Source organism: Rhinoderma darwinii, chromosome 4 (genome assembly GCF_050947455.1).
Source record: "Rhinoderma darwinii isolate aRhiDar2 chromosome 4, aRhiDar2.hap1, whole genome shotgun sequence".
Taxonomy (NCBI): domain Eukaryota; kingdom Metazoa; phylum Chordata; class Amphibia; order Anura; family Rhinodermatidae; genus Rhinoderma; species Rhinoderma darwinii.
Window position 1 is genome coordinate 197,134,708 of NC_134690.1, and position 17,945 is coordinate 197,152,652.

General features: G+C 33.1%; 1 protein-coding gene across 4 annotated transcripts in view; it reads left to right on the top strand.

The window, feature by feature from the left end:
* The first annotated feature begins 202 nt into the window (after window positions 1-202).
* Window positions 203-17,945, top strand: part of SENP6 (SUMO specific peptidase 6) — a 123,445-nt gene continuing 105,702 nt past the window's right edge. For 2 of the 4 annotated variants that reach the window (XM_075862039.1, XM_075862041.1), the window contains exon 1: window positions 204-763. In XM_075862039.1, coding sequence (XP_075718154.1) covers window positions 730-763 — 34 coding nt within the window. In that variant the 5' untranslated portion in view covers window positions 204-729. Of the gene's footprint in view, window positions 764-17,945 lie in introns of all 4 variants that reach the window. The other 2 variants (XM_075862040.1, XM_075862042.1) reach the window with 2 other exon arrangements.

Below are 17,945 nucleotides of genomic sequence, written 5' to 3' on the forward strand. Positions count from 1 at the left end.
ATCTCAGAATCGCTTGGATAGGTAAAAGCATTCCGGAGTTATTACCACAAAGTGACACATGTCAGATTTGAAAAATCGGCTTCATCCTGAAGGCCAAAACAGGCTCAGTCCTGAAGGGGTTAAATGATCACATAAACTAAAAATATTGCGATGATGGGAAATCAACCAATATGGCTGCCATTACAACTCTCATGAAGGATTTTCACTCAACTTTCTCAGTCTCCTGAATGGCAAATGGACGTCAACACAAAACCAGACAAGGAAAGCATAACACGACTCTAAGACTTATATTTACGGATCTTTTATTTTAATTCTGGAATAGTCCTTAACCACTGGCCTGCTTCTGAGAATCTTAGGGACCGCAGTAATACTTTTACCCAACACGGAGTGTCGAGGTAGTAGTCTTGTGCATAGCTGCGCGCGGAAGCCGAGCCTCCGAGGGCAGGTGGCGCTGCACTGCACGTTCAGTGTGGAGCTGTCAGGCTCTGGAGCCATTTTCCTGGCTGCAGCAGTCCCGACCGCGTCCCCCTCCCCGGCTCTGTAGATGTGTGTGTGTCAGGCTCCTCCCACCACTCTAACTGCGGCCTCCTGTATCCTCTCCCGGCTGAGGCCTGTCTGACACCCCGGCCTCTCACTGCTACTGTTGTCACCCTTCGTTTTCTGTTTACAAGCCCCGCAGCGGCTTCGCCTCACTCTTTACCACTCCCTTGTCATGGAGTAAGGTGGAAGATGGCGGGCGGCGGAGAGAGCCGCTTTCTGGAAGGTGAGAGTTGGGCCTGTTCTCTGTATTTCGTGGTTGGCTGCGTCCTCTCACCCCATGTATAGTCTCCAGTGATTATGGCGTTGTGTATCCAGCTGCTTGTGTGCTGCTCTGTTGTTTGCGGCTCTGCGCACAGTTCTAGACTCTTATGTGTGATGTGTATAATATGGCCAGAATATAACATATCTACCTCAAATATATTATATATAGACTGTGTAGCTATGTCCACTATATATTATATGTAGGCTCTGCAGATATGTACACTATATATTATATGTAGACTGTATCAATATGTCCACTATATATTATATATAGACTGTGTAGCTATGTCCACTATATATTATATGTAGGCTCTGCAGCTATGTCCACTATATATTATATGTAGGCTCTGCAGATATGTCCACTATATATTATATGTATGCTCTGCAGATATGTCCACCATATATTATATGTATGCTCTGCAGATATGTCCACCATATATTATATGTAGGCTCTGCAGATATGTCCACTATATATTATATGTAGACTGTGTAGCTATGTCCACTATATATTATATGTAGGCTCTGCAGCTATGTCCACTATATATATGATATGTAGGCTCTGCAGATATGTCCACTATATATTATATGTAGGCTCTGCAGATATATCCACTATATATTATATGTAGACTGTATAGATATGTCCACTATATATTATATGTAGGCTCTGCAGATATGTCCACTATATATTATATGTAGACTTTATAGATATGTCCACTATATATTATATGTAGACTATATAGATATGTCCACTATATATTATATGTAGGCTCTGCAGATATGTCCACTATATATTATATGTATGCTCTGCAGATATGTCCACTATATATTATATGTAGACTGTGTAGCTATGTCCACTATATATTATATGTAGGCTCTGCAGATATGTCCACTATATATTATATGTAGGCTCTGCAGCTATGTCCACTATATATTATATGTAGGCTCTGCAGATATGTCCACTATATATTATATGTAGGCTCTGCAGCTATGTCCACTATATATATGATATGTAGGCTCTGCAGATATGTCCACTATATATTATATGTAGGCTCTGCAGATATATCCACTATATATTCTATGTAGACTGTATAGATATGTCCACTATATATTATATGTAGGCTCTGCAGATATGTCCACTATATATTATATGTAGACTTTATAGATATGTCCACTATATATTATATGTAGACTATATAGATATGTCCACTATATATTATATGTAGGCTCTGCAGATATGTCCACTATATATTATATGTATGCTCTGCAGATATGTCCACTATATATTATATGTAGACTGTGTAGCTATGTCCACTATATATTATATGTAGGCTCTGCAGATATGTCCACTATATATTATATGTAGGCTCTGCAGCTATGTCCACTATATATTATATGTAGGCTCTGCAGATATGTCCACTATATATTATATGTAGGCTCTGCAGATATGTCCACTATATATTATATGTAGACTGTAGCTATGTCCACTATATATTATATGTAGACTGTATAGATATGTCCACTATATATTATATGTAGGCTCTGCAGATATGTCCACTATATATTATATGTAGACTTTATAGATATGTCCACTATATATTATATGTAGGCTCTGCAGATATGTCCACTATATATTATATGTAGACTGTGTAGCTATGTCCACTATATATTATATGTAGGCTCTGCAGATATGTCCACTATATATTATATGTAGGCTCTGCAGCTATGTCCACTATATATTATATGTAGGCTCTGCAGATATGTACACTATATATTATATGTAGGCTCTGCAGATATGTCCACTATATATTATATGTAGACTGTGTAGCTATGTCCACTATATATTATATGTAGGCTCTGCAGATATGTCCACTATAATATGTAGGCTCTGCAGCTATGTCCACTATATATTCTATGTAGACTGTATAGATATGTCCACTATATATTATATGTAGGCTCTGCAGATATGTCCACTATATATTATATGTAGACTTTATAGATATGTCCACTATATATTATATGTAGACTATATAGATATGTCCACTATATATTATATGTAGGCTCTGCAGATATGTCCACTATATATTATATGTAGGCTCTGCAGATATATCCACTATATATTCTATGTAGACTGTATAGATATGTCCACTATATATTATATGTAGGCTCTGCAGATATGTCCACTATATATTATATGTAGACTTTATAGATATGTCCACTATATATTATATGTAGACTATATAGATATGTCCACTATATATTATATGTAGGCTCTGCAGATATGTCCACTATATATTATATGTATGCTCTGCAGATATGTCCACTATATATTATATGTAGACTGTGTAGCTATGTCCACTATATATTATATGTAGGCTCTGCAGATATGTCCACTATATATTATATGTAGGCTCTGCAGCTATGTCCACTATATATTATATGTAGGCTCTGCAGATATGTCCACTATATATTATATGTAGGCTCTGCAGATATGTCCACTATATATTATATGTAGACTGTAGCTATGTCCACTATATATTATATGTAGACTGTATAGATATGTCCACTATATATTATATGTAGGCTCTGCAGATATGTCCACTATATATTATATGTAGACTTTATAGATATGTCCACTATATATTATATGTAGGCTCTGCAGATATGTCCACTATATATTATATGTAGACTGTGTAGCTATGTCCACTATATATTATATGTAGGCTCTGCAGATATGTCCACTATATATTATATGTAGGCTCTGCAGCTATGTCCACTATATATTATATGTAGGCTCTGCAGATATGTACACTATATATTATATGTAGGCTCTGCAGATATGTCCACTATATATTATATGTAGACTGTGTAGCTATGTCCACTATATATTATATGTAGGCTCTGCAGATATGTCCACTATAATATGTAGGCTCTGCAGCTATGTCCACTATATATTATATGTAGGCTCTGCAGATATGTCCACTATATATTATATGTAGACTGTAGCTATGTCCACTATATATTATATGTAGACTGTATAGATATGTCCACTATATATTATATGTAGGCTCTGCAGATATGTCCACTATATATTATATGTAGACTTTATAGATATGTCCACTATATATTATATGTAGACTTTATAGATATGTCCACTATATATTATATGTAGACTATATAGATATGTCCACTATATATTATATGTAGGCTCTGCAGATATGTCCACTATATATTATATGTAGACTGTATAGATATGTCCCCTATATATTATATGTATTCCTTGCAGATATGTCCACTATATAGTATATGTAGACTGTGTAGCTATGTCCACTATATATTATATGTAGGCTCTGCAGATATGTCCACTATATATTATATGTAGGCTCTGCAGATATGTCCACTATATATTATATGTATGCTCTGCAGATATGTCCACCATATATTATATGTAGGCTCTGCAGATATGTGCACTATATATTATATGTAGACTGTGTAGCTATGTCCACTATATATTATATGTAGGCTCTGCAGCTATGTCCACTATATATGATATGTAGGCTCTGCAGATATGTCCACTATATATTATATGTAGGCTCTGCAGATATATCCACTATATATTATATGTAGACTGTATAGATATGTCCACTATATATTATATGTAGGCTCTGCAGATATGTCCACTATATATTATATGTAGACTTTATAGATATGTCCACTATATATTATATGTAGACTATATAGATATGTCCACTATATATTATATGTAGGCTCTGCAGATATGTCCACTATATATTATATGTATGCTCTGCAGATATGTCCACTATATATTATATGTAGACTGTGTAGCTATGTCCACTATATATTATATGTAGGCTCTGCAGATATGTCCACTATATATTATATGTAGGCTCTGCAGCTATGTCCACTATATATTATATGTAGGCTCTGCAGATATGTCCACTATATATTATATGTAGGCTCTGCAGATATGTCCACTATATATTATATGTAGGCTCTGCAGATATGTCCACTATATATTATATGTAGGCTCTGCAGATATGTCCACTATATATTATATGTAGACTGTAGCTATGTCCACTATATATTATATGTAGACTGTATAGATATGTCCACTATATATTATATGTAGGCTCTGCAGATATGTCCACTATATATTATATGTAGACTTTATAGATATGTCCACTATATATTATATGTAGACTATATAGATATGTCCACTATATATTATATGTAGGCTCTGCTGATATGTCCACTATATATTATATGTAGACTGTGTAGCTATGTCCACTATATATTATATGTAGGCTCTGCAGATATGTCCACTATATATTATATGTAGGCTCTGCAGCTATGTCCACTATATATTATATGTAGGCTCTGCAGATATGTCCACTATATATTATATGTAGGCTCTGCAGATATGTCCACTATATATTATATGTAGGCTCTGCAGATATGTCCACTATATATTATATGTAGACTGTGTAGCTATGTCCACTATATATTATATGTAGGCTCTGCAGATATGTCCACTATATATTATATGTAGGCTCTGCAGCTATGTCCACTATATATTATATGTAGGCTCTGCAGATATGTCCACTATATATTATATGTAGACTGTAGCTATGTCCACTATATATTATATGTAGACTGTATAGATATGTCCACTATATATTATATGTAGGCTCTGCAGATATGTCCACTATATATTATATGTAGACTGTATAGATATGTCCCCTATATATTATATGTATTCCTTGCAGATATGTCCACTATATAGTATATGTAGACTGTGTAGCTATGTCCACTATATATTATATGTAGGCTCTGCAGATATGTCCACTATATATTATATGTACGCTCTGCAGATATGTACACTATATATTATATGTAGACTGTAGCTATGTCCACTATATATTATATGTAGACTGTATAGATATGTCCACTATATATTATATGTAGGCTCTGCAGATATGTCCACTATATATTATATGTAGACTTTATAGATATGTCCACTATATATTATATGTAGACTATATAGATATGTCCACTATATATTATATGTAGGCTCTGCAGATATGTCCACTATATATTATATGTAGACTGTATCAATATGTCCACTATATATTATATGTAGGCTCTGCAGATATGTCCACTATATATTATATGTAGACTGTATAGATATGTCCCCTATATATTATATGTATTCCTTGCAGATATGTCCACTATATAGTATATGTAGACTGTGTAGCTATGTCCACTCTATATTATATGTAGACTGTATAGATATGTCCACTATATATTATATGTAGGCTCTGCAGATATGTCCACTATATATTATATGTAGACTGTATCAATATGTCCACTATATATTATATATAGACTGTGTAGCTATGTCCACTATATATTATATGTAGGCTCTGCAGATATGTCCACTATATATTATATGTAGGCTCTGCAGATATGTCCACTATATATTATATGTAGGCTCTGCAGCTATGTCCACTATATATTATATGTAGGCTCTGCAGATATGTCCACTATATATTATATGTAGGCTCTGCAGATATGTCCACTATATATTACATGTAGGCTCTGCAGATATGTACACTATATATTATATGTAGACTGTAGCTATGTCCACTATATATTATATGTAGACTGTATAGATATGTCCACTATATATTATATGTAGGCTCTGCAGATATGTCCACTATATATTATATGTAGACTATATAGATATGTCCACTATATATTATATGTAGGCTCTGCAGATATGTCCACTATATATTATATGTATACTGTATCAATATGTCCACTATATATTATATGTAGGCTCTGCAGATATGTCCACTATATATTATATGTAGACTGTATAGATATGTCCCCTATATATTATATGTATTCCTTGCAGATATGTCCACTATATAGTATATGTAGACTGTGTAGCTATGTCCACTATATATTATATGTAGGCTCTGCAGATATGTCCACTATATATTATATGTAGGCTCTGCAGATATGTCCACTATATATTATATGTAGGCTCTGCAGCTATGTCCACTATATATTATATGTAGGCTCTGCAGATATGTCCACTATATATTATATGTAGACTGTAGCTATGTCCACTATATATTATATGTAGACTGTATAGATATGTCCACTATATATTATATGTAGGCTCTGCAGATATGTCCACTATATATTATATGTAGACTTTATAGATATGTCCACTATATATTATATGTAGACTATATAGATATGTCCACTATATATTATATGTAGGCTCTGCAGATATGTCCACTATATATTATATGTAGACTGTATAGATATGTCCCCTATATATTATATGTATTCCTTGCAGATATGTCCACTATATAGTATATGTAGACTGTGTAGCTATGTCCACTATATATTATATGTAGGCTCTGCAGATATGTCCACTATATATTATATGTAGACTGTATAGATATATCCACTATATTATATGTAGACTATAGATATGTCCACTATATATTATATGTAGGCTCTGCAGATATGTCCACTATATATTATATGTAGACTGTATGGATATGTCCACTATATATTATATGTAGACTGTATGGATATGTCCACTATATATTATATGTTTGCTCTGCAGATATGTCCACTATATATTATATGTATACTCTGCAGATATGTCCACTATATATTATATGTATACTCTGCAGATATGTCCACTATATATTATATGTAGGCTCTGCAGCTATGTCCACTATATATTATATGTAGGCTCTGCAGATATGTCCACTATATATTATATGTAGGCTCTGCAGATATGTCCACTATATATTATATGTAGACAGTGTAGCTATGTCCACTATATATTATATGTAGGCTCTGCAGATATGTCCACTATATATTATATGTAGGCTCTGCAGCTATGTCCACTATATATTATATGTAGGCTCTGCAGATATGTCCACTATATATTATATGTAGGCTCTGCAGATATGTCCACTATATATTATATGTAGGCTCTGCAGATATGTACACTATATATTATATGTAGACTGTAGCTATGTCCACTATATATTATATGTAGACTGTATAGATATGTCCACTATATATTATATGTAGGCTCTGCAGATATGTCCACTATATATTATATGTAGACTTTATAGATATGTCCACTATATATTATATGTAGACTATATAGATATGTCCACTATATATTATATGTAGGCTCTGCAGATATGTCCACTATATATTATATGTAGACTGTATCAATATGTCCACTATATATTATATGTAGGCTCTGCAGATATGTCCACTATATATTATATGTAGACTGTATAGATATGTCCCCTATATATTATATGTATTCCTTGCAGATATGTCCACTATATAGTATATGTAGACTGTGTAGCTATGTCCACTCTATATTATATGTAGACTGTATAGATATGTCCACTATATATTATATGTAGGCTCTGCAGATATGTCCACTATATATTATATGTAGACTGTGTAGCTATGTCCACTATATATTATATGTAGGCTCTGCAGATATGTACACTATATATTATATGTAGACTGTATCAATATGTCCACTATATATTATATATAGACTGTGTAGCTATGTCCACTATATATTATATGTAGGCTCTGCAGATATGTCCACTATATATTATATGTAGGCTCTGCAGATATGTCCACTATATATTATATGTAGGCTCTGCAGCTATGTCCACTATATATTATATGTAGGCTCTGCAGATATGTCCACTATATATTATATGTAGGCTCTGCAGATATGTCCACTATATATTATATGTAGGCTCTGCAGATATGTACACTATATATTATATGTAGACTGTAGCTATGTCCACTATATATTATATGTAGACTGTATAGATATGTCCACTATATATTATATGTAGGCTCTGCAGATATGTCCACTATATATTATATGTAGACTATATAGATATGTCCACTATATATTATATGTAGGCTCTGCAGATATGTCCACTATATATTATATGTAGACTGTATCAATATGTCCACTATATATTATATGTAGGCTCTGCAGATATGTCCACTATATATTATATGTAGACTGTATAGATATGTCCCTTATATATTATATGTATTCCTTGCAGATATGTCCACTATATAGTATATGTAGACTGTGTAGCTATGTCCACTCTATATTATATGTAGACTGTATAGATATGTCCACTATATATTATATGTAGGCTCTGCAGATATGTCCACTATATATTATATGTAGACTGTGTAGCTATGTCCACTATATATTATATGTAGGCTCTGCAGATATGTACACTATATATTATATGTAGACTGTATCAATATGTCCACTATATATTATATGTAGGCTCTGCAGATATGTCCACTATATATTATATGTAGGCTCTGCAGATATGTCCACTATATATTATATGTAGGCTCTGCAGCTATGTCCACTATATATTATATGTAGGCTCTGCAGATATGTCCACTATGTATTATATGTAGGCTCTGCAGATATGTCCACTATATATTATATGTAGGCTCTGCAGATATGTACACTATATATTATATGTAGACTGTAGCTATGTCCACTATATATTATATGTAGACTGTATAGATATGTCCACTATATATTATATGTAGGCTCTGCAGATATGTCCACTATATATTATATGTAGACTATATAGATATGTCCACTATATATTATATGTAGGCTCTGCAGATATGTCCACTATATATTATATGTAGACTGTATCAATATGTCCACTATATATTATATGTAGGCTCTGCAGATATGTCCACTATATATTATATGTAGACTGTATAGATATGTCTCCTATATATTATATGTATTCCTTGCAGATATGTCCACTATATAGTATATGTAGACTGTGTAGCTATGTCCACTATATATTATATGTAGACTGTATAGATATGTCCACAATATATTATATGTAGGCTCTGCAGATATGTCCACTATATATTATATGTAGACTGTAGCTATGTCCACTATATCTTATATGTAGACTGCATAGATACGTCCACTATATATTATATGTAGGCTCTGCAGATATGTCCACTATATATTATATGTAGACTGTATAGATATGTCCACTATATATTATATGTATTCCCTGCAGATATGTCCACTATATAGAATATGTAGACTGTGTAGCTATGTCCACTATATATTATATGTAGACTGTATAGATATGTCCACTATATATTATATGTAGACTATGCAGATATGTCCACTATATATTATATGTAGACTGTATAGATATGTCCACTATATATTATATGTAGACTTTATAGATATGTCCACTATATATTATATGTAGACTGTATAGATATGTCCACTATATATTATATGTAGGCTCTGCAGATATGTCCACTATATATTATATGTAGGCTCTGCAGATATGTCCACTATATATTATATGTAGACTGTGTAGATATGTCCACTATATATTATATGTAGACTGTATAGATATGTCCACTATATATTATATGTAGGCTCTGCAGATATGTCCACTATATATTATATGTAGACTTTATAGATATGTCCACTATATTATATGTAGACTATAGATATGTCCACTATATATTATATGTAGGCTCTGCAGATATGTCCACTATATATTATATGTAGACTGTAGATATGTCCACTATATATTATATGTAGACTGTATAGATATGTCCACTATATTATATGTAGACTATAGATATGTCCACTATATATTATATGTAGGCTCTGCAGATATGTCCACTATATATTATATGTAGACTGTATAGATATGTCCACTATATATTATATGTAGGCTCTGCAGATATGTACACTATATATTATATGTAGACTGTAGCTATGTCCACTATATATTATATGTAGACTGTATAGATATGTCCACTATATATTATATGTAGGCTCTGCAAATATGTCCACTATATATTATATGTAGACTATGCAGATATGTCCACTATATATTATATGTAGACTGTATAGATATGTCCACTATATATTATATGTAGACTTTATAGATATGTCCACTATATATTATATGTAGACTGTATAGATATGTCCACTATATATTATATGTAGACTGTATAGATATGTCCCCTATATATTATATGTATTCCCTGCAGATATGTCCACTATATAGTATATGTAGACTGTGTAGCTATGTCCACTATATATTATATGTAGACTGTATAGATATGTCCACTATATATTATATGTAGGCTCTGCAGATATGTCCACTATATATTATATGTAGACTTTATAGATATGTCCACTATATTATATGTAGACTATAGATATGTCCACTATATATTATATGTAGGCTCTGCAGATATGTCCACTATATATTATATGTAGACTGTAGATATGTCCACTATATATTATATGTAGACTGTAGCTATGTCCACTATATATTATATGTAGACTGTATAGATATGTCCACTATATATTATATGTAGGCTCTGCAGATATGTCCACTATATATTATATGTAGACTGTAGCTATGTCCACTATATATTATATGTAGACTGTAGCTATGTCCACTATATATTATATGTAGACTGTATAGATATGTCCACTATATATTATATGTAGGCTCTGCAGATATGTCCACTATATATTATTTGTAGGCTCTGCAGATATGTCCACTATATATTATATGTAGACTGCAGATATGTCCACTATATATTATATGTAGACTGTATCAATATGTCCACTATATATTATATGTAGACTGCAGATATGTCCACTATATATTATATGTAGACTGTATCAATATGTCCACTATATATTATATGTAGACTGTGTAGCTATGTCCACTATATATTATATGTAGGCTCTGCAGATATGTCCACTATATATTATATGTAGACTGTATAGATATGTCCACTATATATTATATGTAGACTGTATAGATATGTCCACTATATATTATATGTAGACTGTATAGATATGTCCACTATATTATATGTAGACTATAGATATGTCCACTATATATTATATGTAGGCTCTGCAGATATGTCCACTATATATTATATGTAGACTGTATGGATATGTCCACTATATATTATATGTTTGCTCTGCAGATATGTCCACTATATATTATATGTATACTCTGCAGATATGTTCACTATATATTATATGTATGCTCTGCAGATATGTCCACCATATATTATATGTAGACTGTATAGATATGTCCACTATATATTATATGTATGCTCTGCAGATATGTCCACTATATATTATATGTATGCTCTGCAGATATGTCCACTATATATTATATGTATACTCTGCAGATATGTACACTATATATTATATGTATACTCTGCAGATATGTCCACTATATATTATATGTATGCTCTGCAGATATGTCCACTATATATTATATGTATGCTCTGCAGATATGTCCACTATATATTATATGTATGCTCTGCAGATATGTCCACTATATATTATATGTAGGCTCTGCAGATATGTCCACTATATATTATATGTATGCTCTGCAGATATGTCCACTATATATTATATGTATGCTCTGCAGATATGTCCACTATATATTATATGTATACTCTGCAGATATGTCCACTATATATTATATGTATGCTCTGCAGATATGTCCACTATATATTATATGTATGCTCTGCAGATATGTCCACTATATATTATATGTAGACTGTATAGCTATGTCCACTATATAGTATATGTAGACTGTGTAGCTATGTCCACTATATAGTATATGTAGGCTCTGCAGATATGTCCACTATATATTATATGTAGGCTCTGCAGATATGTCCACTATATATTATATGTATGCTCTGCAGATATGTCCACTATTATATGTAGACTGTATAGCTATGTCCACTATATATTATGTGTATGCTCTGAAGATATTTCCACCATATATTATATGTAGACTGTAAAGATATGTCCACTATATATTATATGTATGCCCTGCAGATATGTCCACTATATAGTATATGTAGACTGTGTAGCTATGTCCACTATATAGTATATGTAGACTGTGTAGCTATATCCACTATATATTATATGTAGGCTCTGCAGATATGTCCACTATATATTATACGTAGGCTCTGCAGATATGTCCACTATATATTATATGTATGCTCTGCAGATGTGTCCACTATATAGTATATGTAGGTTCTGCAGATATGTCCACTATATAGTATATGTAGACTGTGTAGCAATGTCCACTATATATTATATGTAGGCTGTATAGCTATGTCCACTATATATTATATGCATGCTCTGCAGATATGTCCACCATATATTATATGTAGACTGTATAGCTATGTCCACTATATATTATATGTAGGCTCTGCAGATATGTCCACTATATATTATATGTAGGCTCTGCAGATATGTCCACTATATATTATATGTAGACTGTGTAGCTGTGTCCACTATATATTATATGTAGGCTCTGCAGATATGTCCACTATATATTATATGTAGGCTCTGCAGATATGTCCACTATATATTATATGTATGCTCTGCAGATATGTCCACTATATATTATATGTATGCCCTGCAGATATGTCCACTATATATTATATGTATGCTCTGCAGATATGTCCACCATATATTATATGTAGACTGTATAGATATATCCACTATATATTATATGTATGCCCTGCAGATATGTCCACTATATATTATATGTATGCTCTGCAGATATGTCCACTATATATTATATGTAGGCTCTGCAGATATGTCCACTATATATTATATGTAGGCTCTGCAGATATGTCCACTATATATTATATGTAGACGTTGTAGCTATGTCCACTATATATTATATGTAGACTGTGTAGCTATGTCCACTATATATTATATGTAGACTGTGTAGCTATGCCAAATATATATTATATGTAGGCTCTGCAGATATGTCCACTATATAGTATATATAGACTCTGCAGATATGTCCACTATATATTTTATGTAGGCTCTGCAGATATGTCCACTATATATTTTATGTAGGCTCTGCAGATATGTCCACTATATATTATATGTGGGCTCTGCCGCTATGTTTACTATATATTATATGTAGACTCTGCCGCTACGTTTACTATATATTATATGTATGCTCTGCAGATATGTCCACTATATATTATATGTATGCCCTGCAGATATGTCCACTATATATTATATGTATGCTCTGCAGATATGTCCACTATATATTATATGTAGACTCTGCTGCTATGTTTACTATATATTATATGTGGGCTCTGCAGCTATGTTTACTATATATTATATGTGGGCTCTGCCACTATGTTTACTATATATTATATGTAGACTCTGCCGCTACGTTTACTATATATTATATGTATGCCCTGCAGATATGTCCACTATATATTATATGTATGCTCTGCAGATATGTCCACTATATATTATATGTAGACTCTGCCGCTATGTTTACTATATATTATATGTGGACTCTGCTGCTATGTTTACTATATATTATATGTGGGCTCTGCAGCTATGTTTACTATATATTATATGTGGGCTCTGCCACTATGTTTACTATATATTATATGTAGACTCTGCTGCTACGTTTACTATATATTATATGTATGCTCTGCAGATATGTCCACTATATATTATATGTAGACTCTGCTGCTACGTTTACTATATATTATATGTGGGCTCTGCAGCTATGTTTACTATATATTATATGTGGGCTCTGCCTCTATGTTTACTATATATTATATGTGGGCTCTGCCGCTATGTTTACTATATATTATATGTAGGCTCTGCCGCTATGTTTACTATATATTATATGTAGGCTCTGCAGCTATGTTTACTATATATTATATGTGGACTCTGCCTCTATGTTTACTATATATTCTATGTGGGCTCTGCAGCTATGTTTACTATATATTATATGTGAGCTACGTTTACTGTATATTATATGTAGTCTCTGCCGCTATGTTTACTATATATTGAATGTAGACTCTGCCGCTATGTTTACTATATATTATATGTGGACTCTGCCACTACGTTTACTATATATTATATGTGAGCTACGTTTACTATATATTATATGTAGGCTCTGCCGCTATGTTTACTATATATTGAATGTAGACTCTGCCGCTATGTTTACTATATATTATATGTAGGCTCTGCAGCTATGTTTACTATATATTATATGTGGACTCTGCCTCTATGTTTACTATATATTATATGTGGGCTCTGCTGCTATGTTTACTATATATTATATGTGGACTCTGCCTCTATGTTTACTATATATTCTATGTGGGCTCTGCAGCTATGTTTACTATATATTATATGTGAGCTACGTTTACTGTATATTATATGTAGTCTCTGCCGCTATGTTTACTATATATTGAATGTAGACTCTGCCGCTATGTTTACTATATATTATATGTGGACTCTGCCACTACGTTTACTATATATTATATGTGAGCTACGTTTACTATATATTATATGTAGGCTCTGCCGCTATGTTTACTATATATTGAATGTAGACTCTGCCGCTATGTTTACTATATATTCTATGTAGGCTCTGCAGCTATGTTTACTATATATTATATGTGGACTCTGCCTCTATGTTTACTATATATTATATGTGGGCTCTGCCGCTATGTTTACTATATATTATAGGTGGACTCTGCAGCTATGTTTACTATATATTATACGTAGGCTCTGCCGCTATGTTTACTATATATTATATGTGGACTCTGCCGCTATGTTTACTATATATTATATGTGGGCTCTGCCGCGCTATGTTTACTATATATTATATGTAGGCTCTGCCGCTATGTTTACTATATATTAACTCGTTAGTGACCGCCAATACGCCTTTTAACGGCGGCTTTATTCTGATGCATAAGCCTTTTTACGGAACTGCATCAGGATAACGTAAACAGAGCAGGGAGCGTCAAATCTCCCTGCTCTCAGCTGCTAGGGGCAGCTGAGGGCTGGGGGCGTCCCTGCTCTGCCGGGTGAGATCGATATTAGTATCGATCTCACCCGTTTAACCCTTCAGATGCGGTGCGCAATAGCGTGCATCGCATCTGAGTGGTTTTGGAGAGCGGGAGGGAGCTCCCTCTCTCTCCCACCGACACCCGGCGATACGATCGCCGAGTGTCTGTGTCTCCAATGGCAGCCGGGGGCCTAATAAAGGCCCCCATGTCTGCCTGGAGCGAATGCCTGCTAGATCATGCCGGAGGAATGACCTAGCAGATGCCTGTCCGTTTTAAACGGACAGGCAGTAATACACTGCAATACAAAAGTATTGCAGTGTATTACAATATCGATCGGAGAATCGCATATTAAAGTCCCCTAATGGGACTAGTAAAAAAAAAAGTTTAATAAAGTTAATTTTAAAAAAAAAGTGAAAAAAAAAAATTAAAACCCAGCTTTTCCCCTTACAAAATGCTTTACTATTAAAAAAACAAAATAAAGTAAAAAAGTTCCACATATTTGGTATCGCCGCGTCCGTAACGACCCCGACTATAAATGTATTACATTATTTAACCCGCACGGTGAACGCCGTAAAAAATTTAATAAAAAACTATGGAAAAATTGCTGTTTTCTGTGAATCCTGATAAAAAGTGATCAAAAAGTCACATCTACTCAAAAATGGTACCAATAAAAACTACAAGTCTTCCCGCAAAAAAAAAGCCCTCATACAACCGCATCGGCGAAAAAATAAAAACGTTACGGCTCTTCAAATATGGAGACACAAAAACAAATAATTTTGAAAAAAAAGCGTTTTTACTGTGTAAAAGTAGTAAAACATACAAAAACTATATAAATTTGGTATCGTTGCAATCGTAACTACCCGCTGAATAAAGTTATTACTGTTATTTATATCACACGGTAAATGCCGTTGATTTAAGACGCGAAAAAGAGTGGCGAAATTTCAGGTTTTTTTCTATTCCCCCCCCCCAAAAAAAGTTAATAAAAGTTAATTAATAAATAATATGTCCCCCAAAATGGTGCTATTAAAAAGTACAACTTGTCCCGCAAAAAACAAGACCTTATACAGCTATGTCGACGCAAAGATAAAAAGGTTATAGCTCTTGGAATGCGACGATGGAAAAACGTAAAAAATGGCTTGGTCATTAAGGTTTAAAATAGGCTGGTCATTAAGGGGTTAAATGTAGACTCTGCCGCTATGTTTACTATATATTATATGTGTCTCTGCAGCTATGTTTACTATAGATTATACGTAGGCTCTGCAGCTATGTTTACTATATATTATACGTAGGCTCTGCAGCTATGTTTACTATATATTATATGTGTCTCTGCAGCTATGTTTACTATAGATTATACGTAGGCTCTGCAGCTATGTTTACTATATATTATACGTAGGCTCTGCAGCTATGTTTACTATAGATTATACGTAGGCTCTGCAGCTATGTTTACTATATATTATACGTAGGCTCTGCAGCTATGTTTACTATATATTATATGTGGGCTCTGCCGCTATGTTTACTATATATTATACGTAGGCTCTGCCGCTATGTTTACTATATATTATACGTAGGCTCTGCAGCTATGTTTACTATATATTATATGTGAGCTACGTTTACTATATATTATATGTGGACTCTGCCGCTATGTTTACTATAGATTATACGTAGGCTCTGCAGCTATGTTTACTATATATTATACGTAGGCTCTGCCGCTATGTTTACTATATATTATACGTAGGCTCTGCAGCTATGTTTACTATATATTATATGTAGACTCTGCCGCTATGTTTACCATATATTATACGTAGGCTCTGCAGCTATGTTTACTATATATTATACGTAGGCTCTGCCGCTATGTTTACTATATATTATACGTAGGCTCTGCAGCTATGTTTACAATATATTATACGTAGACTCTGCCGCTATGTTTACTATATATTATACGTAGGCTCTGCAGCTATGTTTACTATATATTATATGTGGGCTCTGCCGCTATGTTTACTATATATTATATGTGGGCTCTGCCGCTATGTTTACTATATATTATATGTGGGCTCTGCCGCTATGTTTACTTTATATTATATGTGGTCTCTGCCGCTATGTTTACTATATATTATATGTGGACTCTG